Raw genomic sequence first — 25769 nt, forward strand, 5'->3', positions numbered from 1 at the left:
CAGAGAAATCTAATCTTTTTTGATACTGTAAATTGTCTGCCTTTAAACATTAATGCTAATAGAATAGAAGTTACGCTCTTGAAATCAAGTTATACGATTTCAAGTTACTTGGGATATTTTTGCTTCTTACTTTTAAGTGTTTTAGAAAAGTCCTTTTTTTGTGGGCGCCTGGGTGGCTCAGTCGTTAAGCGTCTGCCTTCGGCTCAGGTCGTGATCCCAGAGTCCTGGGATCGAGCCCCGCATCGGGCTCCCTGCTCTGCGGGAAGCCTGCTTCTCCCTCCCCCACTCCCTCTGCTTGTGTTCCCTCTCTCGCTGTGTCTCTCTCTGTCAAATAAATAAATAAAATCTTAAAAAAAAAAAAAAGAAAAGTCCTTTTTTTAAACACTACTTTAAATATAGTTTATACTGACTTATATTACATTATTTCTTAATTTTGGATCTGCATCCATTTAATGGTCAATTAGTATAATAAAGCATAATATTTGATTCTTTGTATCTTTTGGTATTGGCCTCTGAGCTCACCCAATAGTTTTTTGTTGTTTACCTTGCATCTAAATTAACCATCACTGTTCTAGGTGATGTGACCTTTCACTTCAACCTTATAAAATTATTTTCTTTAGTTCTAATGTCTTATTTATTCTTTAATTAGACTGAGATCAGCAGCTCTTTGTTAGCCTCTTATTTAATTGGCTTCAGTCCTGGTATGGAAAGGGTTCTGCATTAGCCGCCCGCCCCCCGTAGTCTCCCTACTCCATTTAGACGGCTGAATAGTGACTAGAACCTAATGGATGATTCTTCCATGAATTTATTTCCCTTTTCATGTGGCATATTTTGACAAATGTGATTTCTGACCGTAAGAAACAAAGATATAAGGTAAACCCTATTTTTTATTGTACTGTGCTAGTGGCTGATCGTCTGACATAGTCCCTTATTTGAGAATGTGAGAGAGAGAGAGGTGAGGCCAAAGGATCTGCGGACCAAAGAGATGGCTTCACTTCTTATCAAGGGGTGGTTTTAAATTTCTAAGATACTATCATGTAGGTTCAAGGACATGTAGGGGCTGTGGTTGCTGAGTAAACTTTTGTCATTTGTGATCTTAATAAACCCCTATCGACCTGTTACCCATAAATTATCTACATCAAGCTAAATTAAAATACCAGACACTTTTATATCTTTGACAGAATCAATTTCTCACCCATAGGACCAAACTCACGGGGGTTCTGACCTCTAAGAGGAAATACCTAGAGCATGGGTGGTTAATTCATTCTTCAGTAATAAGTTACCTTACCCTCTTTCTCAATGTGAGAAATGGGATTTTTGTTTGCCTTTTTTAGCTGTCTTGGTTGAGATCACTAATGCATCTTTACTTTCTTTTTATAGGATGATTTTTTTTTTTAAAGATTTTATTTATTTGATAGAGAGAGACACAGCTAGAGAAGAAACACAAGCAGGGGCAGAGGGAGAAGGAGAAGCAGGCTTCCTGCTGAGCAGGGAGCCCGATGCGGGGCTCGATCCCAGGACCCTGGGAACATGACCTGAGCCGAAGGCAGACGCTTAACGTCTGAGCCACCCAGGCGCCCCAGGATGATATATTTTTTAAATATGGCAAAGGGTCTTAGAAATAAAATAATGGGGTTGTAGTAAATGAAACTGAAGCCCAAGGTTCGTAAATTATGTACCCAGGATTAGTCATGGCTTATTTGTGGCCAAATACAGAGATAAAGATTCTGGTCCAGGGGCACCTGGGTGGCTCAGTCGTTAAGCGTCTGCCTTCGGCTCAGGTCATGATCCCAGGGTCCTGGGATCGAGCCCCACATCGGGCTCCCTGCTCGACGGGAAGCCTGCTTCTCCCTCTCCCACTCCCCCTGCTTGTGTTCCTGCTGTCCCTATCTCTCTGTGAAATAAATAAATAAAATCTTTAAAAAAAAAGAAAAAAGAATTCTGGTCTGTTCTGATCCAGGGCCTTGGCATGTCACCATTACATTACTGTCTAAACTTTTAGCCACGGAACCCAGATTTTAGATGAGGTTTTGGGTAACCCATTCAAAACAGAAAGAAAAGCAGAGCTCCATTAGTTTAAGATGGGGGCCTGGAGACACGTCTGCATAGTCTCCCTGAGACTCTGTCCTGGAATGTACTTCTTTCTTCTCAGTATGGTTCACAGCACAGATAGAACGCATGGCCCCTCTCTCGTTCCCAAGCACGTCCTTAGCACAACAAACTAAACCTGGTCTGGTTCTACTTTCCTGGAGCATTTCCATCCCCTGTATCAGAAAGAGGATATAAATGGAAAAGTTAGGGGAGGCGAGTTGACCCAGCCAGGGAGTCACAGCCATAAAGGAAATGTCAGGTTTTCCCTGTCGACTCTGGAACATTCTCACTCTGTGTCAGGAGGAAGCAGCACAGGAGATCTGCCTATGAGAATCTCCTGAGCTCCTGAGGTTGGCTCCTCAGATGCAGGAGTGAGGGATGGGTGCCATCACATTTCCTTTAATTTGCTGCAAGAATTCATCCTGAAGCTGCGTGCTCATTTGTAGATGTTTTTTTCCTCAAAAAGTGGCAAAATGACATACTGAATTAGAACTACCAAAGTACCAAATGCTGGCTCCTCTACTTAGTAGCTGGGAACTTTGGGCAATTCACTTCACTTCTCTGTGCTCATTTGTAAAATATGGGTAATAAAAATATCTGTCTCATAGTTGTGAAGATTAAATAAGTAAAGCATTTAGAATAGTGTTTGGGCGGTAGTAAATACTTGTATGAGTGTTAGTTACAGCTCTTATTCTTAAGTCTAGGTCATATAAATTTAAATCATTAATGGGATACAAATTCAAAAAATTTTAAACACTTAAATATTCCAACGTAGTGTTAGCTAAAATATTAATTAATTAATTGTATTGGCACAGAGAATCAAGCACAATAGTGGTAAATCCCAGCTAGCTTTGCATGATCGTAATGTTGTTAACATAGTTTAAAGTGTGTATTTGTAAAACTTTTCCCAAAAAAAGCTTTCTTATTTTGTTTTTTTTATTATTTTTTTAAAGCTTCTTAAAATAATACAAAGCCATAAACATAAGGTGAATTAGATTTGCTAAGACCCTAGAGAAATATTCACTTTTACCTAGTCATTATGTATGATCTTATTTTCATAGGGAAGAAAAGCTGCACAAAGTGGTCAACCAACATTTCCTAGAAAACTCTTTAACAATCGATAATCAAATACAGTTTTCTGCTTGCACTTTGGTGAAAATCTCCGCAGAGAAAGTCTGTTTACTTAGGCAGTTATCTGCTGAAGAACAGTAATGTCCTTGATAAGTACATTTTTGTTTTTAGGAGTTGGTGCCACTTTCAGAATAAAGTGGAGCAGTTTTCAGCTCCTGTAATAGTTCAGAGCCTTTTCTTTAGAGTTAGGGTGTTCTTTTTCCACTAGCACTTTTGTCCCTGTCTTTATTACACCCAGGTATTTGCTAAATATGTAATTCACATTTGAAAGGCTTTATGATTATTAAATATAATGTTTAATTAAAATGCTGTGGATTTTCTTACCATTGACAAACTTTGAACTAAAATCTGATTTGCAACTATAGAACACCATTTATAAGAGGTTTGCATAATAATTGTGCATGAATACATAGGTCAGAAGCCCTATGTGAAGAATGCTGGGCATACCATGAAAATGTTGGACACAAAGGACCCCCAGAGAGGTTAATTTCTAACAAGCCAGAAGTTATAAATTGGCAATTTTTTTTTTTTTTTTTGGCATTTGTTTTTAAATAGGGACTTGGCCGGGGGGGGGGGGGGCGCCTGGGTGGCTCAGTCGGTTAAGCGTCTGCCTTCCACTCAGGTCATGATCTGCTCAGGTCATGATCTCTGTGTCCTGGGATCGAGCCCTGTGTCGGGCTCCCTGCTCAGCGGGGAGTCTGCTTCTTCCTCTCCCTCTGCCGCTTGCCCTGCCTCTGCTCTCTCTGTCTCTCTGTGGCAAATAAATAAATTTTAAAAAACCGTAAAAAAAAAAAAAACTGGGGACTTGGGGAGAGGGGAGACTGGGCTTGGTAACCTCACTGGGCCAGGAGTGCTGTCTGACAGTTCATTTCTGGGTCCAGGAATTGTAGCAGGAGAGGTTTCTTGGACGAAATGACATTGGCATGTGAGAGGCAGGTATGTAAGCAAGGGGGTAGAAGTGAGAGGAGGATTAGACAGCTAAAAAAAAAAAAAAAAACTATATGTAAAGGCCTGATGAGAGGGAATATTGCATGTGAAGGGAACAGAAGTTAAGTAAATGTCACTGGAAGCACAAGATTTAGGGACAGGAAAAAAACTCATCTCAAAAACTGAGCCTGTAAAGGAAGGCAGAGGCCAGATTATAAAGGTCCTTGCAAGCACTGGCAAATGTCAGGAGGAGGCAACACTCTGAGAATAGTCTGGAGAAAAAAAATAAGACGACTGGGGAAAGGTCACCTGACTGGGTATTTATCATTATGGTAATTTTGTTTAGCGGAAACAATGGCAGTAAGGTGTTTTGTTGGTTTGTTTTAAAGAGAAGCTTTATCTTAAAGAGGCAGACTGAAATATGTACGGATGAGATGAAGAGATATCTGGGATTGCTTCAAAAAAATCCTGGGCGGGGGATGATGAAAAAGATTTCCTGTGACAGTTGTTGTGGCCGATAAGGTTCGCTACACTGTTCTCTCCACTTTCGGTAGAACATGTTTGAAAGGTTCTGTTGTCAGTTTGTTTTTAAAGTCAAAATAAGCAATGGATTTGGGCCATGGAGAGCCATTTAAGGGCTTGAAAGAAGCCAGGAAAGTAGGAAATGGACCGGGAACCAAACCAGAGAGGGACGGAGGAAGGGAGGGCTGCCCCAAAAGCCGGTATGGTCAGTCCTTCCCCTACAGATACAGTGGCCCTTCGCTTTCTCCTTGGGCGGGATTGTTCATGACTTTCCATCTTCTTAGCGAGCTGCTCTCGCGCTATTTTCGCTTCGTGCTCTCATGGTACAAAACACTAGTGGTGCTTGATACTCCTAGAACTATATCGGCTTTCTTTTTATTTAAAAAATGATTTTTTATGTATCTTTTTTGGTGGATGGATTTAATCCATTTAAAATTTGTTGTGGCTATGGATATCCTGCCCTCTGTAAGGAAGGATGTTTGGGACCTGAACTAAGCTGGAGAGAGCAGTTAAGTAGATCGATGGAGGATTAAAATGCATAGGACCTGGAGTGATTGTCAGCGAGCAGAGGAGGGAGTTGGAAGCTGAGATGATAGCTGAGATTTTATTTATCCGGTAAACCCCCCCAGATGGAATTCAGTCTTCCTTCAAATGTTCCTCATCAACCTGTAATCCTTTTTGACATTCTTAAAATGTGCCTCTGAAGTATAGATACATATTAACCAGAATGTAATTTTTGGTCTCGTTCAGTATAAGCTTCGGAAGTGGGCTCCTAATCGCCTAAGATTGCTGCAGATTATGCTACAGGAGATGTTAGAAGCAAAGAAAAAAAAGGCCAAAGTGGGGGGGGAACCACTTTTCTAGCCTGTTACTTTGTTTCAGTTTTTTTTAAAAAAAGGTTTTTGATAGCATAAGTATATTTTTTAAAAAAAGAATTTCAGGTAATTATTTATAGTCAAATACTTTTATTTATGTAGGGTCATCACTGAAAATTAGATTCAGTGGAAATAAGATTAAGTATGGAATTACATCTTTCAGCTTCCCGATGCTAGATGCTAATTGAACGTTGAGTTTATAGTGTTTCCTGGCTACCTCGTGGCATCATGTTCAGGTTTAGAGACAGTGCTTTTGATCATCCTGTGTTTTTCTAAATCTGCTTCACTCTCTAGAAAATAATTCTGACCATAGTTTACTTCCAATGATAGACCAGTGCTAAACTGAGTAGGATAACTACTTCACTGATTTTCTATTCACTACTGATTTGTAGAGCTTGGCATTTTTATTTTTTAGAAATATTTAAATTCCAGTTAGTTAACATACAGTGTAATATTAGTTTCAGGTGTACAATATAATGATTCAACACTTCCATACAACACCCAGTAGAGCTTGGCATTTTTAGAGGCTACTAAAAAAATTTTTTTTTTACTTTTTAAAAACTTTCTCAGTTTTTATCTATTTATCTAGACTTTTAAAATTCCTGTTACATTATATTTTAATATTCGTCTATATCTATCTCTCCAGTCTTTCCCTCCTCCCCCATTTTATGTTTATTATTTGAATTTTCTTTTCATTTTTACTTGTCTGGTGTATGGTTTTACAAAACTTCAAATGTTATTTCAGGCTCTAATCTAATTTATAAAAGTTGTTTTTATTGCTCTTTGGTCTTTTTTAAGTCACTTCTGGTTGGAGAGATTGGGGGGAGTTACTTAACCAAAAAATCCCGTGAGAATAGGAGCCAGCCTTCTCTTCTACCTTCCTTTGCATTTCGAGCCAAATTCTGCACAGAACGGAAGGCCAGAAATAATTCTGTCTTCTGTGTTAGCCATCCATGTGTTTGCCTTACCTTCCAGGCTTTCAACAGTGAGTGTAGCAGTTACTACATATTTAACCCTTGAGGATTGCTTATCTTGAGTTTGGTCACTCTGTGTCATTAACCTTGGGGTACGGTTTTTGAAATTTTCTACATCCGTAGTTTCTATCCTACCTATTAGGATTCAATGATAAAATTTCTGCACTGTAAGTCTAATTGAATTCTAAATCTTCATTAGGTATTTGCTACCTTCAACCTTTCTGTTCCCACATAATGCCTTTGTTTTTATTCTTCCTGTGATTATAAAATTGCATCTTTAACCTTTCCTTCAAAGTCTCATGTGGGTTAAACATTTCTTAGAAGACAGCACTGGGGTGAGCAGTTAAAAGTCCATTATGATGATGAATATAATTAGAATATTAAACACGTATTATTTTGGTCTGTTAAAAATGGAAAAGAACTCAAAGGCAAAAATCCATAATTGAGTAATTATTGGAGCATTTCCAGTGGAATCCCTTTTTAAAAGTTTTAAAAATTTGTACTTGTATAGGTTTATAGAAGCTATTTACATGAATTGGGTTTCAGCAGGTTGGAACATAGATACACTTTTTTTTTAAAGATTTTATTTATTTATTTGACAGAGAGAGACACAGCGAGAGGGAACACAAGCAGGGGGAGTGGGACAGGGAGAAGCAGGCTTCCCGCTGAGGAGGGAGCCCGATGCGGGGCTCAATCCCAGGACCCTGGGATCATGACCTGAGCTGAAGGCAGACGCCCAACGACTGAGCCACCCAGGCGCCCCGGAACATAGATATTCTTGATATACCTTTGACTGGATGATATACTGTTTTGTTTTGTTTTTTTAAGATTTTATTTATTTATTTGACACAAAGAGATAGCAAGAGAGAGACAGAGAGAGAGAGTGTACAAGCAGGGGGAGCAGAGAGGGAGAGGGAGAAGTAGGCTTCCTGTATGAGCAGGGAGCCCAACGCGGGGCTCGATTCCAGGACTCTGGAATCATGACCTGAGCTAAAGGCAGCGGTTTAACCGACTGAGCCACCCAGGCGCCTCTTGTTTTGTTTTGTTTTTTTTCTGATGAAGAGTATTCATGTAAAATGTTTAAATGGACTGTTACCTCATTAGCCCAAAGATCCAGTTTGAATATCCCTCCTGTTACTCTCTTTCCCCATCCTGTTTTATTTTTTTCACAATAATTTAAATCTTTTTGTTGTTGTTGTTGTTGTACATAGTTAGCAGAATGGAAGCTCTGAGAGGGAAGTGACTTTTTTTAAACTGTGGTAGCCCTACAGTATTTCCTAGAATAGACGCTGACTACCCTTGAGTGAGTAATTATCTTTGTCTTTTTAGGCAGTAAAATCAAAACATGCTGCTTATTTATTTTGTCAGTACAAAAAGGTAAAGTGTTCCATGTAATATCACCTTTCCAGTAACCAGGTTATTTATGTACACATAGTTTATTTACGTATGCAGCACAGTTTTTCCCCCACAATAAAGAATCATGCTGTATATGTACACCATTTTGCAACTTACTTTCTTCACCTAACATGGTATGATGGTATGATAGTATTTTATTGTACAAATAAAACATATTTACAATGTAACTAGCCCCATCTTTTTTTTTTCAAAGATTTTATTTATTTATTTGACAGAGTGAGAGAGACACACAGCAAGAGAAGGAACACAAGCCGGGGGAGTGGGAGAGGGAGAAGCAGGCTTCCCGCCGAGCAGGGAGCCCGATGAGGGGCTTGATCCCAGGATCCTGGGACCATGACCTGAGCCGAAGGCAGATGCCCAACGACTGAGCCACCCAGGCGCCCCAACTAGTCCCATCTTGATGGACAGTGTGGTTTCAGTCTTACAGGTCCAGAATCACTTATCTATTAAATTTCCAAAAACTAAAGGTCCTCCCCTCTTGTCTGTTCCTCCTCCCCTCCTCCCCCTCTCCTATTTCCTCTACCTCCCCTCCTTCCCTCAGTAACCCTTGGGGTCTGAACACTTCTTGAACTCACCAAAAGCTCTTCATAGTCTTTATTTACCCAGCTTGGTGTGAATATTTTCATATGTCTCATTCAGATGTATCAAGGTTTGAGTATCTGGTGTTTCCCAGGTCCAGCAAGGGGGTAGTGGTGAGCTGTGAGACCTAATATATGCTGTAACTACATACGGTTTTTCTGAAAGTCAAAGCTCTGAATTTTAAAATGCATCTGTTGCCCCAAAATTCTGATGAGTAGATTTGGAAAACCGTTCTTCTCATTTATCTTCAGACAAATTCCTAGAAGTGATTCCAAAGTGTGTAATATATGGCTTTTGGAATTAGGGGAGAAAGCACTAATATAATTAAAAAAAAAAAAAAAAAGATATGAAATTAGAATTTTGTAGTACTTGGGATTGTTAGTAATATTTATGGATTTTTACAAACTGGTTTAAGTGACTATTCCCAATCATTCTTTTAATTTTTATTTTTTTAAATTTTTTTAAAGATTTATCTATTTATTTTAGTGGGGTGGGGGAGGGTCTGAGGGAGAGGGAGAGAGAAACCCAAGCAGACTCTGCACTGAGCATGGAGCCTGTCACGGGTCTCAGTCTCACGACCCTGAGATCAGATCTGAGCCAAAATCAACTTCACCAACTGCGCCACCCAGGCGCCCCCAATCATTCTTTCAATTTTTAAAAATAACTTTTTTATATGGAATAGAGACTGCTTTGAAAACCACAATTTATTTAACTGATCATCAGGCAATTTCAGGTTATTTCTGAAGTTTTACTGCCACATAGAACAGAGGACAAAAACTATGAATTGATAATGAGTACAATAAAGCAAAAATCCACCAAATATCAGGAAAAAAGGTTTTTAAAATGCTTAAGGGGTGCCTGGGTGGCTCAGTCGTTAAGCGTCTGCCTTCGGCTCAGGTCGTGGTCCCAGGGTCCTGGGATCGAGCCCCGCATCGGGCTCCCTGCTCCGCGGGAAGCCTGCTTCTCCCTCTCCCACTCCCCCTGCTTGTGTTCCCTCTCTCACTGTGTCTCTGTCAAATAAATAAAATCTTTAAAAAATAAATAAATAAAATAAAATGCTTAAGTACACAAGCTTATAAAGCATCCACAGTGCACGAAAACTACCAATATTTGAAAAGAGGGCTTGGGGATTTGCATTTTTGACTGAATTGTCTCCTATCAAATCTGGTTTGACTTGATTCTCCGCTATTCGGCCCCTGGTTTTATTCAGGGGAAACAATACAGAATTAGTGACTGGTTTTGCTTTGTGAAATATTGAGTGACATCCATTATATGGAAATGTATAAGGCAGCCCTCACCCCTTTATTGCAAATAAACCCTGCAGAAGATACCACACTGCGGTACAGTTAAGTCTCTTTTTGAAAGCTGATCCTAAGACTAATTTAATTGTATGTGTATGTCACGTTGGGGCTGTAACACTTCAAACAGCTGTTAGTTTACGGGCTCTCCCCAGCAGCAGCAACAATGCCGATGCTTCTAAAAATGCAACATTGTGGACTTGTATTTTTTATTGCACTTAATTGAGGCTGAGGGAAGCCAGGAAATAAAGAGATTTCCGTTGATAAGTACCTCCCTGAAAGCAACAGCAACAGCTATGCATGGTTTGAGATACTTTTAGCTATAGAATAATACATTTATAATGAAAACATTTTTAAATGTGGACTGTACACAAATGTAGGAAGGAAAAAAATCTCATACTCCTACCACTTGCAACCATTAATATTTTAGCGTTTGTGCTGACTCTTCTATACATGCATTTTTTGCATACTTGAAATTGTACAACACAAAATACCTTTTTAAAAACTAGCACATTCTCCCTTTTAACTCTGTCAGTACTATTGTAGTTAAAAATAGCCATCAGCATTTCCTTGATTATAATAAGAATGATTAATGTGGAAAATTAGAAAATATAACGTGGAGTAAGGACAAAATTAAAATCATCTTAAATTCATCAAGCAGTATTAATATTTGGTCTATTTTCTTCAGATTTTTTTCTATATCTATGTAATGTACATCTTTACATTGCTGAAATCATACTGCATTTCCTCATCATTAAAATCATAAGCATAATCTTCAGAGAACTCTTTGAAAATAGTTTTTCAAATATGTGGGTGACTACTTTTATCACAGAAGATTTGGAGAAAATAAGAAAGTACAGAAGAAAATAAAAATAATTGGTAAATCTCACCACCAGCATTTACAGCTGACATTCTTTTGGTGTATTTATTATCTTGGTTTTTAAAAATTCATACATTTACATTTTTATGAAAATAATATGGTGCTTTTTTTAAAATTTATTTATTTTAGGAAGAGAGAGAAAGAGTGCAGGGGGAGGGGCAGAGGGAGAGAATCTCAAGCAGACTCCCTGTTGAGTGCAGAGGTTGACCTGGGGCTCCGGCTCACGACCCCAAGATCATGACCTGAGCCAAAACAAGAGTCGGAGGCTTAACTGACTGAGCCATCCAGGTGCCCCAGGTGCTGTTTTTTAAACAATAAATTGAATCTATTTCGTGGATGCTTCAAAATGTCTACTACAGATATTTAGATGTATTTAATGTATTATATATGTTTTAATGTACTTCACAGATGCTTCTAAATGTCTCCTGTAGACATTTAGATTGTTGTTTCACTGAATATATTTTTGGATACTGTTTTTTCTGAATTCTTTAAGACATGTTCTAAAATAAATTCTCAGTAGTAGAGTTACTATGTCAAAAGGTATCAGCATTTCTAGAGTTCTTGTCATGTTTAAAAAGAGACAGAATTTCAAAAGAATTATACCAATTTCTGATCCTACCAGCAATTCATTGCAGGTTCTTTGTTTTTGTTTTGTTTTTAGAGAGAGAGCATGTGAGAGGCAGGGTGGGGGGGTCGGGGTGGAGAGAATCCAAGTAGGCTCCTTGCTCAGTGCGGGGCCCTACACAGGGCTCAATCCCACGACCCTGAGATCATGACCCAAGGCCAAAATCAAGAGTTGGACGCCTGACTGAGCCACCCAGGCGCCCCCCCATTGCAGTTTTTATGCTCCTTTTCAATTATAGCTTAAATTATAATTTACTGGACTTTGTTTCAAGGTCACTTTCTAGTGTTCTTATCCAGCCATGACAATAGGGTAGAAGTTGGTGTGTTAATCTGTCAATGAGACATTCTGTAGGAAGTTTTTGTTATTAGTAATTGGGAGATACTTGGTCACAGGAACTCTTTTGCCTAGGATATGTCAGAGGAGGTGTGGGGGAAATCAGCTCCAAATAGGAAGTAAGGAAATGAGTTCTGGCTATGAGACAGGCCGTAGCAATTTTATCCCTTCCTTGTGTTTCCTTTCCGGCCCATTTTCCACTTGCCCTGTGGATAGCCCAGCCAAAGTGATTCTCTGTTCCCAAACTGTCTCTTTCCATGCTCTCCCTGTTGCATTTAAGGGTGGACTTTCCCGGTGGGGGTCCTGAAATCACCTGGCTTTAACGTAAAGAATGTGAGAATGAAAAGCTGACTTCATGCACAAAGAAAGTGGAGAGCCAAGGCCCCATGTGGAAGCCTGGATTAAAGAATCATAATTATATTTTCTATATTCTTTATATAGAATTTGTGTATATTTATGTGATAATTATATATTTGTTTACATGTAATAGTTTGAGCTAAATGAATATCTGACCTTTTTCACATGCTAAGTTTTCGTTGTGATTATGTTTCTGTTGTTATGGTAGAAATGTTCCAGCCTAGGTAGTCCCCAGACTTCCAGCACTGGGTTGCTGGGTCACCACGCCTACCCCCAGTGCCTACAGTTTGGTTCCCCATCCAAATACTCAGGGCTGTCCTGCTTTTGATAACAAGGATCAGTGCTCCCCTCCAGTGCCTCTTTGCACTCCCCAAGCTATAAACTGCCCTTACACAGATCAAAATTTACTTTGGGTCCCTAAGAGCCATTTAAGTGCAGCCCTGATGTCTATGCTTTTCCATATTTTTTTTTTCTCTTTTAAGGCTTCATTGTAAAAACTCTTACTCTTTTTCTTTTTTTTTTTTAAAGATTTTATTTATTTGTCAGAGAGAGAGAAAGAACAAGCAGGGGAAGCAGTAGGCAGAGGGAGAATCAGGCTCCCCGCTGAGCAGGGAGTCCGACGCGGGGTTCGATCCCAAGACCCTGGGATCATGACCTGAGCCGAACGAAGGCAGATGCTTAACAGACTGAGCCACCCAGGCATCCCTCTTACTCTTTTTCTGCTATCACTTTTTTCCACCCCCCCAAACTCTTCCCTCTTTTTCTAATTATCTCCTGGAGGGACAGCTTAGGTATGTTGGAACTAAGTGTCTCATGTTATGGTATACGTAAAAGAAATACAAAATAAGAGCTGTGTATCCTGTTCTAGATTTTTGCTGAAGGGAAACAGGCAATTGGCTAAGGATCACTACGTAATCAGTGGTGTATATACATCCACTCCACGATCCTTACTATACCAGCAACCCCTAGGCTTTGTGGTGGAGTGCTCAAGCTCCATTCAGGGGGTCTTTAGCAGAGTAGACAAAAGTCTGGAGTGAGCTGTGTCCTGTTTTGAGAGAGAAGTGTGTCCATCTGTGTAAGGGCAGTTTATAGCTTGGGGAGTGCAAAGAGGCACTGGAGGGGAGCACTAAACCTTGTGATCACAACGTTTTGATGCAGCTGAAGATTGCTTGATCATTTGCTCTTGCTGAACACGTTGGATTTAGTTCTAAAGAACCTCCTTTTCCCTAGCAGACCATGTCCGGTGGCAGTCATTTTGAGTATTCAGATACTTAGCCACTAGTATTTACTAAGACAATATTTAAATCTAATGGTGTATAAACCAGATTTCTTTATTTCCTCCCAATGAAAAATTTTTAATATGCCAGCTTTCTGGTAATAATTATGGAAATGTACACTTTGTGACAGTTTCTTTTTCATTCATTAGGATAAATGAAAATTCAATAGGTAGATATTTTATAGATATATTTCAGGCACCAATATAACACTGAAATTGTTGCATTCCTTGAAATTGTTAAAATGGCATTGTTAGACTCGGGTTTTTAATCTTTTAAGTTACTTTTTTTGCTGCCTTTCCCCCAAAGTGTGCTAATCCTTGTGTTGGATTGGGTTTGGAAATCTGGGTCCCTCTTCAAGGACCCAAAATTGGGAAACATGAATCATCATTATTAGGTTTTTTGCAGGAATAAAATCCTAGATTAGGAGCATTGGTCAAGTAAGTGCTTTTGAGAAACAAATAATGTATTTAAATACAACATGGCAGCTTAAATTCTGAGAGAAACTAGAGCCAAATATAGTGACCTTAATGACTTTGGAGAAGGTATTGCTTTTTATAGCCTCAGACCAGAAAGCAGGGGCTTGTTCGGCCAGTCATGCAAAAGAACATTGTTGTGGTTGGCATAAGAAAATGAGAAATGTAGGCTTTATACAGACCTTTCTGGGTCTTCCCTGGTCTCTTTCCTTCCCTATTTTTTCCTTGCCTTATAGTGAAAACCTTGCTCTGCCTTGAGGAACCCAGGTGGGCTGGAGCACAGGACTTTAAAACACAAAGACATGCCTTGCCTTCATGCTCCCCACGCACCTTTGCCCTCTACCGAGGCCTATATAACGCCACACCTAAATCGCAAGAAGCAGATGGGGCAAACCTGCTGGAGGTGCAGATTCTAGAAGCTTCCTTCTCTTTAATTTTTCAGCGGTTAATTCTTGCTACAAGGAAGTGCCCGTACCCCTAAATCTCTCAGATTGTACGTATTAAGCTGTTTCTTGAACTCCTTTGTTGGCGCAGCACTAACCAGAAATACAATAACCATTGTATTTTAAATACATATCAAAACTAGACTTTAGACCTCTTCAAGGAAATTGTATTGGAGTGTGTCTGGGTGTCGTTTCTACAACAGCACTGGGCATTGAGTAAGCCTCCCGTTCTTCGGCATCTGCCCTCTGCTGTAACCACAGGATGTCCTAACTGCAAGTTCCTGGTTAAATGCTTCTCCGAAAGCTTCACCTTTGCCTCCACTCTATAGCAAGATCAGTTGACTCCCTTCTGGCGTTCTTGCTTGCAGGTGATTTCACTCAAGTCTCAAAGCGGTAATATTCTAGTAAACAGCGAGCTAGTTGAAACAGCAAGCAAAGTTTCAAGATGTTGTTTTTAAATACCCATTTAAATAGGCTATGAAATTTTATAAAATATCCCCACAGTTTGGTCACCATGTGGTAGAGGGAGAAATCAATAGGTGTATTTCTTTTTCTTTTTCTTTTTTTTTTTTTTTAAGATTTTACTTATTTATTTGAGAGAGAGCGAAAGCAAGAGAGCTCACAGAGGGAGAGGGAGAAGCAGACTCGCCACTGAGCAGAGAGCCTGACTCGGGACTCGATCCCAGGACCCTGATATCATGACCTGAGCTGAAGGCAGATGCTTAACTATCTGAGCCACCCAGAAACCTCGATAGGTGTATTTCTAAGTAATCTGAAGGACATGGAATAAAGGAGCTTTATTAGAGAATTATAAAATTATTTTTAAGGAACTGTTCTTTTTTTCCTTCTCATTTTTTATCATGGTTTTGCAGTAATCAGATATGCTTCCAAATCTAAAAACATTTTTGTTTTTGTGATGAGGAAATATACTGTTGACTGTGATCTATTTACTTAATTAGAAGTAGGTCTTCTAATACCACTAGAATATGTTGTGTGTTTTGGAGAGTATGTGAAACTGTTCAACCAAGCTTCTGCTTTTCTTTTAGACCTGCCACCGGTTCTTAGGAGAAAATATAAGCTCCAATATCAGACTTAAATATATTTTTAAAATATTAAATGGAGTTTTTGCGGCTTCCAGAAAAGTCCTCATTTCAATAGGTCATCTGTGCTCCTAGTCCAGAGTAATAAGTACTAAAACCCAAGGGCATCAGTTTCTAAGTATATTAATCTTTGGGGTATATAAGCAAGAATAGGAATGTAGAAGCAGATCATTATCACTGTTGTTTCGTTACGCTGTAGATTTAACCTTTCTGATAAAGCCCCCAGGGTGTTGATACTAACCAAGTTCTGGCTGTTTTTGTTTGACCATTAAACAGGGAGCAGGTACTGCTGGTTGGAGGGGGGTAGGGGCAGCGGGAATGATGCTAGTGACCAAACATCTATTCTAATTATGGCATAATTACAGTTCAGATTATCAAGAGCACACATGGCTGTTTAAACAAGAGGGGCCTTCTTTTGCTCACGCGCTAAAGTAGATAAGCATTTTTGACACAAAGGCAAGACTTCAACCCAGCTTATTCTCCGAGACCTTGGGTATATCATACTTCACTGGCAGTGAGTTCAGAAAAGACGAGTGGGAAGTAGAAAATTCTAGCCTCGTGTACAGAATACCGAAAACTACAGATAAAGGAAGAAGACAAGATCAAGGGAGTCCCTCTATCCCCACCCTCGAGAAACTCTCTAAGCTTTCCTAGATGTATCTAGAATGGAGGTGAGGAAAGGGGCTTAGGGCAAGCACAAGCCAGCCTTTGGGCAAAGTGCTTGATGTGTCCCCAACTCTACCCCTTAACTCTAGAATGTCTGATTTAGAGTATATCTAAAGGAAGTTAAAGAGGTATTTTAAATATTCCCTAGTCTGTGACCTCGTTTTATAGTCCTTTTCTATCTGCAGGTTCCCGGTCAGTCAATCTATCTGTGTACCTATGTATCTAGTGTGTCTGTCTAACCTGTCTACACCCTCATTCACTTATTCATTTATTTGCCTCACCACATGTTCCACATTGTACCATGGATGGTCACCTTGTCTTTCCCTGTGACTCCAGCTGAGTCCCCTCCTCCTATTGGAGAACCTCAGTCCCCAATCCCAGGGTGGCGGTTTTGTCTTTCCAAAAGACACTGGAATCAGATCTGATCATCAGAATTCTGCAGCCGTTGCAATAAAAAGAATAGCAGCTTGGGGGCACGTAGGTGGCTCAGTTAAGCGTCCCACTCTTGGCTTCAGCTCAGGTCTTGATCTCAGGGACATGAGATCGAGCCCCACATCAGGCTCTGAACTCAGTGCCGAGTATGTTGAGATTCTCTCTGCCCCTCTCCCAGTGCTTGCTTGCACTCTCTCTCCCTCTCTCTCAAATAAATAAATAAATAAATCTTAAAAAAAAAAAAAAAAAAAAAGAATAGCAGTTAGAAAATAGAAGCCAGATTTTTAAAACATGCTGTGGAACATTTTGCAAGTCAGATCTTAGGGAAGGTACTTTATTGTATCAAACTTAAGTCAGAAACAATACAGGCTGAGTACTACCCCCCTCTCATGCTGCATTATGGCCTGGAGATTATCCCTTCTTGTGAAATACTCCCAGTCCCACGATTTATTGTTTTCCAATTTACACAGCTAATATTTGCTCTGTGTAAATAAGTATTCCTCTCAACAAGTATTAAATTGTCTACCTCACCACTTAAAGTGACCTTTTTTATGTGTGTGTGAGAAAGAAACGGACCATCTGGTGTTTTCTTTGAATACAACTCAGTAAATTTTGATTATGTTAGAGAAAATCCATCTTTTTTGGTCACTTCATATTATTTAGTTACAAGGGTTTTTTTTGAGCATAGTTTACACAAATTTTCTTAAGCGGTTTGATTTTCATTGGTTGGTTCTTGATGTTGTCTGTAGAAAACTGAGAAATGTGTATTGCAGAATCACTGCTAAAGAAGTGCTCAGCTGATGAGTACTGTACTTGACAGGGATACATGAGCATGGAATATATAACAGAGTGTGGACTAGCCCTTGGTTTTCTGGTTCCTTAGAAACAACTTACCTCGAGGCTGTATTTTTTTTTTTTTTTAAGAAGCTTAATGGAGTTATTACTCACATAGTATAAAATTCATTTAAAGGCACAATTAAATGATTTTTAGTAAATTTACAGAATTGTGAACCATCATCCCTGTCTAATTTAGGACCTTTCCATCCGCCCAAAAGAAACTTCCAGCCCATTGGCAGTCACTCTGCATTCCCACCAGCATTCCCAGGCAACCACTGCTGTAGGCTGGAGCTTTCTCTTATAACAACTGGATACGGGACTAATGTCCAACCTTCCCTAATAAGGGATAGTAAATCAGTACCAGAAATCAAAACATCTGTCCTCTACCCAAGCATCTCTCTCCCAAAATTCAGAAGTTCGGTTTTATCTTTTAAATTAAAAAAATTCTTTTTCCAATCCATTCCCAGAGTGTTGTCACCCTACAAAGCCTGCCCATTTCCCTAGTTTGAAGTCTTCATCATGCCTATACAGATGTGAGATCTAGTGGCGGAATAAAAACTTATTACAAAGGTCTGACAAGCACTCGTGTTACTTTTGTTGGGAAAGTCTTTCACAAAAATACATGATAATTTGTTAGTAAGCTATAGACTTTTTTCAGTTTTCAAGAACTCGTTAATAAAAATATTTAGCAAATTTTGTGAGTGCTTGAAATAGAACCCCATGACTGATAATGATGCCCTCGTTATCTGCAAGCATATTATTACTTACTCATTTTAGGTGAGGAGTTTTATAAGAAAGCTAAGCTCTAAGATTGTTAATTAAGAAGATTGTTAATTAGATAAGTATTTTTTTCTGAGAACTATGCATGGCTGTTTTATTCTACAACTTTTTAATGGCTTTGTGGTGTCATCTGAGTTTTTTTTAAGTTTGAGAAAGCTTTTATGTCTGTTAAGAAACTTATCAGGTGTTTGTTTCCATTGCTTTTCAATTCAATAAACTTGTTTCAAGACCTAGTTTTTCCTAAGCCTTTAAGCTCCATGTATAAATTTCTTTTATTCATAATTCCAACTTGTAAATGTTAAACACATTTTCTTTCGTTGATGTCTAACTTCTTTCTTCAAAAGATACCTCTTTATAAACATTAAAATCCATATTTAAACTTAGATAAATTTCCTTAATTTTTAAACTATATTTACATATTTAATATGTCTTCTGAACCACTCCAGTGCACAACGAGGCTGGCATTCAGCAAGCAGAGCATTTCTGAGCCCTCCAACGGGAGCTCGTGTCTATACTCAGTCTCCGTCCAGGATGCCGTCAGCGAGCTTTGGGTCAGGACTGCCCAGGAGATGCGTGCGTCATGAGTTTCACACTTGTACCTTTTCTGATAGCCTTGACTATCTGTCATGTGGCCCCTTTCCCATTTTTTAAAAACCATAACCTCTGACGTGAATTATTGAGATTCCTCATCTATTCAGATCTAAGTTTGTATTTAATTGGATAATGCATCCTTCTTATGTAGTATTTATATACTTGTCTCATACTTTTATAGTTACTATATCAAAACACAGTATTTTATAATGTTACGATAACCATGATTCATTTAACTAATTCCCTGTTGTTGAATATTAGATCATTTTCACTTTTCTCTTATAAATGACTGTTGAAAACATACTTGTAGAAATATTTTGTGTACATTCGTATTTCCTTTGGATGAACTCAGAATAACTGGGTGCTATTACCCATTATTACTTAATGTAATATAGCCTAATACCTACCAGTGTGAACCTTGGAATCATTTTGTCAAATTACAGGTAAAATCCTATTGAGATTATTAAGGAGAAATGACTAATGTATGTATGAACATGGTGATATCAAACCCTTTACGAAATAGAGGTGATGGAAACAAAACAGCAGCTAATAGTGTGTTTTCTTGTATTTTGACAAAAAAGATTCTAAAGTTCATTTAGGGATAGAAAGAAAGAGGAGTAACAGTGGAAGACTTTTTCCACTAGATATTGGTACACATATGACGTGCGACTGGTATTGAAGAATGTGACTCTATTTAGGTACTTCTGTTCCCTTTATTGAATACTTTCTCCCCCCAAAACCAAGTGGATATTGATCTGTATCAAATTCCTTTTTGACCTCACTCAAGATAATCATCTTTTCTATTTACATATGTTTGTGTTTTATTACAGCCCTTTGCTAATTGGAAACCTTCCTTGCATTTCTGGACTACATCATCCTTTGCCCCCCCCCCAAACCTAACAATATCAGTGTATTAACAGTTTCAGAGTTTTTGCACTTGCCTTCAAAGGAAGATTAGACTATAGAGGTCTTTAACTTTTAAAATATTCTCTAGGTTAGCTTCTGATATTTTGCAATGTAAGAGGACTTGGAAAGCTTTTCATCTGCCTTGTGCTCTGGCATTAGTACCTTAAACAAATGAACTAATGGGATTGCTATCCATCGAGAGAAACTATTGTGGCTGTTGTCACTTTCCCAGATACTTACTGGTAGGAAAGGATCACCACAGGAATGAATATGTTGTAATCGTCATCTTGATGACAAGCGTTGTATCCCAAGATTGGTGGACACAGGATAGTGTGCTTTGTATATTCAGTCTTCTTAATGAAATCCCAAGGAAAATATCAATCTTGCTACTAATGACGATAAATGGGCACTCATAAAGTGCTCTTACTCCCAGGAGCACAAAGCTCTTTGTGATTAATTATTTCAGTCATCCTCACAGTTGTCCCATGAGGTGGGTAGCTGAGTGCTTCCTCTTAGGGAAAAAGAAACAAACAAACAAACAACAACCAAACAGGTAACTAATTGGATTTTCTTCTGTTCTACATTCTGTGTTCTAGAACTGGATAGCTACCTTATAAAAACTGTCAGTATGTCCCCCAGTGGACCTGGGCTTCAAAAATCTCAAGCTTCTTTCACATACGGACACCAGGCTAGGAGCAGATGTGGAGTAGTAAAGTTGGAGGGAATTTTGATGCATTTGGTAAGATGCTATGTGTGGATTAGTCTAGACTTGGGGAAGAGAGGCAGTGGCCGAGTTAGTGTTTTGGCATCTCTGTTAGAAGTGGTAATCCATGATGTCAAAGGTTTGTTTTTGCAAATATCTTACTGACGCACCTCTTCTCTATACTTACTCTTCCCACAACATTGTGCGAGGGTCCTACAAAGAGTATCTGTCAATCCTGGTTTCCCGAGAGGGGCACTGGTCCTTTCTCATCCTGCTCTAGTGTATTCGTGTCTGTGGCTTTTCACAGGGACCAGAGAAAGGTGCAATGTCTGCTTCTCAGTGATACCTCTTAGCCCGTCTCCATCCTCCAGTGACCCTCCATTTCTCTCCAGGCCAACTTTCCTCATGCTTTCTCTTCCCCAGAAAAGGACAGTACGTCTCTGTAGACACATCTTGTTAGGGGAGCAGGGATACAACTAAAAGTACACTTGTTTTGTTTTGTTTTGTTTCACTAAAAGATTTATTTGAGAGAGAGAGGGAAAAAATGAGCAGGAGGGGCAGAGGGAGGGAGAGAGAATCGTAAGCAGATTCCACACTGAGTGAGGACCTGACTCGGGGCTCGATCTCAGGATCCTGAGATCACAACCTGAAGCAAAATCAAGAGTCAGATGCTTAACCGACTGCACCCCCCCCCCAGGTGCCCCTAAAACTACATTTTTATCTAGTGATCATTCCCCAGTAGATTTTTGTCACTTGAGTTCTGTCTCTTCAGTTAGACTGCAAGCTCTTTGGATGAATGCTCAGGTCAGCCGTGTTTTTTAAATTCCCTTTAATTGCCTCCCCATTGCTCCCTCAGCGCTGGGGTGTTCAGGTGCACAAGAAACACTTATGGTCGCTCTCTTTGCCATACATACTCTCAACAAATATTGCCTGTACTTACTGACTCTGCCATTTTAACTTTTCCCCCTTTTCTTTCGTTAAATAAAGGCTTCCTTTCCCCCTTTTTCTTTCATTAAATAAAAGCTTGCTTTGAATTCCCCCCCCCCCCATTTTTTCTTGAAGTTCCCCTGAAAGGGAGGCCTTTAAAATGTGAAGAATTATGCTTTAAGTTGTGCAGTGTACTCAGGGCGGGGACTAATTATGAGGTTTGAAAACTCCTTCAGGTGGCTGGGTTCTGCAGCACGACTAAAATACTGCTTTCCTAAATTGAGAACAGCTGGGGCCGTGTTGCTAACCAGTATAAAAGAGTTGGTGCTTGGTGCTCTGTGTTGCGAAGAAGTCTTGGCTCTCCGGAGCTTGTGGAGCTTAAGCCAAAGGCACCCTTTCCTCATCCGTGTCGTGGTGGTGAGTGCCGGGAGCTGGTCCTCTGGGTGTCAGTTTCTACTGCCTGGTAGATCTTGCAGTGCTTGTCTCAAAATGTTGTTCCGTACTAATTTACCATGCCAATTGTAGGATTTTACCTTTTGAGTAACAAGTAGAATGCGTTCCCTCAACGTGACGTAGCTAAGGCTTTGTGTGTCTTTTCACCATATTATTTTGAAGGCTGTCAGCTTTCCTGGTGTAGGGTGTGCATCTCTACATATCGAAGGATAAACTGAGGCGGTGCCGATTTTAAGTATCTTGAATGTGTGGTTCTTGAATCTGTCCTGGAAAGTGGTCACTTAAAAAGACTCCAGTTTTTTAAGGAGGAAATAAAAAATGGACTCATCGACAAATGGAGAGAGTAACAGTTACTCAGTGCATGTGAGCAACTCATCCCAGTTTTGTGTTCTTGCAGGTTCATAGAAAAGCTGCAGCCCTAGGAAAGAGTGATGTGAGCTCTGGAGAGGTTCTAAGTTATTATGACTTCATGGTTGGCAACAAGTAATAGTGTCTGATGAGGGGTTTGCAAAGTTGGGTCCTGACTTTTATTTAAAGAAATTTTAAAGGAATTGATTATTAAAATGGTCCTATTTATACTAACATCGGCTCAAAAGGAGACAAGAATCCCAAGATAAAACAACTCCATATTTTGCAAATAAACTCCATCTCAACAGCATTAACCATGTTCTGACGATATATTTCTAAAGCAAACGGCTTTGGTATTTGCTTCCTTATTTTGATAATGTTTTTGTTTTGGATGGTTGACAATTGGACAAGCACAGCGTCTGAACATAGTTTTTGTTTCCTTTTTGCAGGTGGGATAGTAACACCTCTGGGAGAAAGAAAATTGGCTCCCTCTCTTGAAAGTGGCGAGTGTACCCCAGGCGCCTGCATGGGGGGAACAGTACTCAGATGGCTACCTTCTACGTTTTGTGCTAGGAAACAAAATCAGTTATAGGAATCCATGTTGATCTTGGAAATAGAAGGCTTTAAAAAAGTTAAGTTTGCACAAAAAACACGAACTTTGCCATCTCCCTTTTGATCTGAAGACTGGGGGACAATGGATATTATAGAGACAGCAAAACTTGAAGAACATATGGAAAATCAAACCAATGATCCTGCAAATACTTACACGAGACCTGCCGAGCCTGTCGAAGAAGAAAACAAAAATGGCAACAGTAAACCTAAGAGCTTATCCAATGGGTTGCGAAAGGGCACCAAAAAGTACCCGGACTATATCCAGATTGCTATGCCCACTGAATCCAGGAACAAATTTCCCCTGGAGTGGTGGAAAACAGGCATTGCCTTCGTGTACGCCCTTTTCAACCTCGTCCTAACCACCGTCATGATCACAGTTGTACACGAAAGGGTGCCTCCCAAGGAGCTCAGCCCCCCACTACCAGACAAGTTTTTTGATTACATTGATCGGGTAAAATGGGCATTTTCTGTATCAGAAATAAATGGGATTATATTGGTTGGATTATGGATCACCCAGTGGCTGTTTCTGAGATACAAGTAAGTAGGTCTGCTCATGGGGGGTGTGTGGGGGGGTGGGCTTGCCCTGAGTTTGTGTTTATGCGGGTTGATGTGTAATTGAAACGGTCTTCCTCGGTTTTGTCTGATGAATTTAGTCCGATCCAGGCATTTGATGACAGGAAGCAACAGAAGGATCGACGGTGTTGAATAAACATTTATTGAGCAACTGTGTATGAGAGGTAACTGTGAGGACTCTACAGATGTACTGTGGTTGGTGATTCAGAGTTGATGAATTTAAGGTGCAGTTCCTGATTTCAAGCAACTTGGTGCTATGGTATCTGCATGATAAATCAAGAGGCTTAGAAAGGAATAACATTCACCTCATCATGCTTTTGTTGTTTTAGGCTTTTAACAGGTGGGGAATGGCGTCGCCGGGGAACTTTTTCTGTTGCTCATAGCGTGATGACTGTATTGGTCTAGAGTCCATAGCATTCTTTGAGGTTTGCTTCTATTCAGGAGTTCGCAAATTTTACATTTCTTTTTCTGTTGCCTGTTGGCAATGGAGTCACAGGAGTTTAAGAAACGGCATTTAGGCGTGGGTCCGTGCAGTTTGGGTTTTAGGTTTCTCAAGTAACCGTGCTGTCCGGTTTCCCCGTGGCACCACAAGGGAGCCCTTAGTTCATTCAGTCTCCCTGTTCTGGAATGGGGGCAGTCAGGAAGTAGTAAAGCCACGTACTTTTGCTCTAAAGACACTTAAAAATAGGACATAGCTCTGAAGTGGTTATTTTTGCTTCCCTGTGAAATCTGACTGCTAGTCCATAAAAACAGGGCCCCGGCAATTCCCTTTTCATCTCATGTCTCCTTCAGATGTTTTGTTCTCTACTAAGATTCTAGCAATTAAATCACTAAAATAGAAGTTGGATCAAAACCTTGCCCATAAACGGAGGCTTTTGAAAATGTAATGTGTACTAACTTAGTCGATACTGTTCAAAAATTCACAAATGGGATTTCTGCATTAATGCCACAAGATCATGTTTAGAAGAGAGAATTTACGCTATACTGTTCTTTCATTTGCTTGTTGCTTTGAGAGGAGAATTCAATCTCTCTTTGCTCAAGAGTTCCCCCAAATTCCAAGTTTGTAGTTTTGAAAGCTTGTTCCACAAACTGAAGTCATTCCTAAACATTTTCCTTGGTATGTGTAAGTAAAGGGCAGCTAGCAACGGTCTTTTACTAGAACTGTTTGCTGCCCAAGCTGTTAAGTTACGGTATGCTTTATGCCAAAAGCAAACAATAGGTTTGTTGAACTTTAGCATTGCTCTTTTGGGTGTCTACAATTGACACTGAAAATAAAAGAGCCTGCTTAGGCCAAAGGTGTTTGCTTTCTCCCTTAATTTAGACCAACGTTTTATTCATATATACGTGAAAAGAGACCTTTTCCAGGGTCTGGTAAATAGCTGGCATCTACCGTGCTGCTTAAGCACAGTCTCCATTTATTTGCATCTTTATCTAGAGAGTTGTTATGAACTGCCACTCCATGAGCACCTTAGGCTTTACCATGTCGAAACTCCTGGGGGTGCCTGGTGGCTCAGTCAGTTAAGCAGCCAGCTCTTGATTTCAGCTCAGGTCATGATTCCAGGGTCATGAGATCGAGCCCAAGTCGGGCTCTGCGCCGGGCATGGAGCCTGCTTGAGATTCTCTCTCTCCCTCTGCCCCTCCCCCCCAAACAAACAAACTTGTGGGCACATAGCTGGCCACACATTTTAATGATAATCTACTGTTTTGTTTTTTTTTTAAAGATTTTGTTTATTTATTTGACAGAGAGAGATACACAGCGAGAGAGAGAACACAAGCAGGGGGAGTGGGAGAGGGAGAAGCAGGCTTCCTGCAGAGCAGAGAGCCCGATGTGGCGCTCGATCCCAGGACCCTGGGATCATGACCTGAGCCGAAGGCAGACACTTAACGACTGAGCCACCCAGGCGCCACCAGATAATCTACTGTTTTGATCACAACTCATCATCAGAAACTTGTTGGGGAAATCATACTTTTTTTTTTTTTTACTTTTGAGGTAGAATTGTATCATTTTAGTAACTGGTAGAATAATTTTTACAACCTGTTTTGAACATCCTAGCTGAATAAGAAATCCTACTTGCTCTCTCTTGTAAAAGCACCTTCAAAGCTGTGGGAAAAAAATCATTAGCAGTAGTTATTTTTCTAAATAAGGTTGCAGAGTGCACATTTTACCTTCTAAGTTAATTTTCAGTTCTGAGTACAGCTGAACTCAGAATGCTGGAATGAATATAATTGACTCATAATTCCTGCTTATTACTTCACCTTGTCGAACAGCATGGAGCACCCAGTTCAACACACTTTTTGGGTCTGAGGTTGAAGCAAAGGGTGAATTGTTTTTCACTTAACCAAATGGAGAGACTCAGCACTGATTATCACCCTTTCCTTTTCAGTACTAGAAAAGACAGAGTTAATATAGCAGACCTTTGAAAGAAATGGCCTTGCACTAAATAAATACTTTCATCTAGTTGTCTATTTTTTTTTTTAAGATTTTATTTATTTGAGAGAGAGCGAGTGCACGCAAGAGCAGGGGGGAGCAGCAGGGGGAGAGGGAGAAGCAGACTCCCCACTGAGCAGGGAGATCAACATGGGGCTCGACCCCAGGACCCTGGGATCATGACCTGAGCTGAAGGCAGACACTTAACTGAT

The 25769-nt window shown here is 39.8% G+C and overlaps 1 protein-coding gene across 4 annotated transcripts in view; it reads left to right on the forward strand.

Moving 5' to 3' along the window:
* Positions 1-25769, forward strand: part of SGMS2 (sphingomyelin synthase 2) — an 82799-nt gene that overhangs the window by 39296 nt on the left and 17734 nt on the right. For all 4 annotated transcript variants that reach the window (XM_078069054.1, XM_078069055.1, XM_078069056.1 and 1 more), the window contains exon 2: positions 22394-23093. In XM_078069054.1, coding sequence (XP_077925180.1) covers positions 22639-23093 — 455 coding nt within the window. In that variant the 5' untranslated portion in view covers positions 22394-22638. The remainder of the gene's footprint in view (positions 1-22393; positions 23094-25769) is intronic.

This window comes from Halichoerus grypus, chromosome 3 (assembly GCF_964656455.1).
Source record: "Halichoerus grypus chromosome 3, mHalGry1.hap1.1, whole genome shotgun sequence".
Taxonomy (NCBI): Eukaryota; Metazoa; Chordata; class Mammalia; order Carnivora; family Phocidae; genus Halichoerus; species Halichoerus grypus.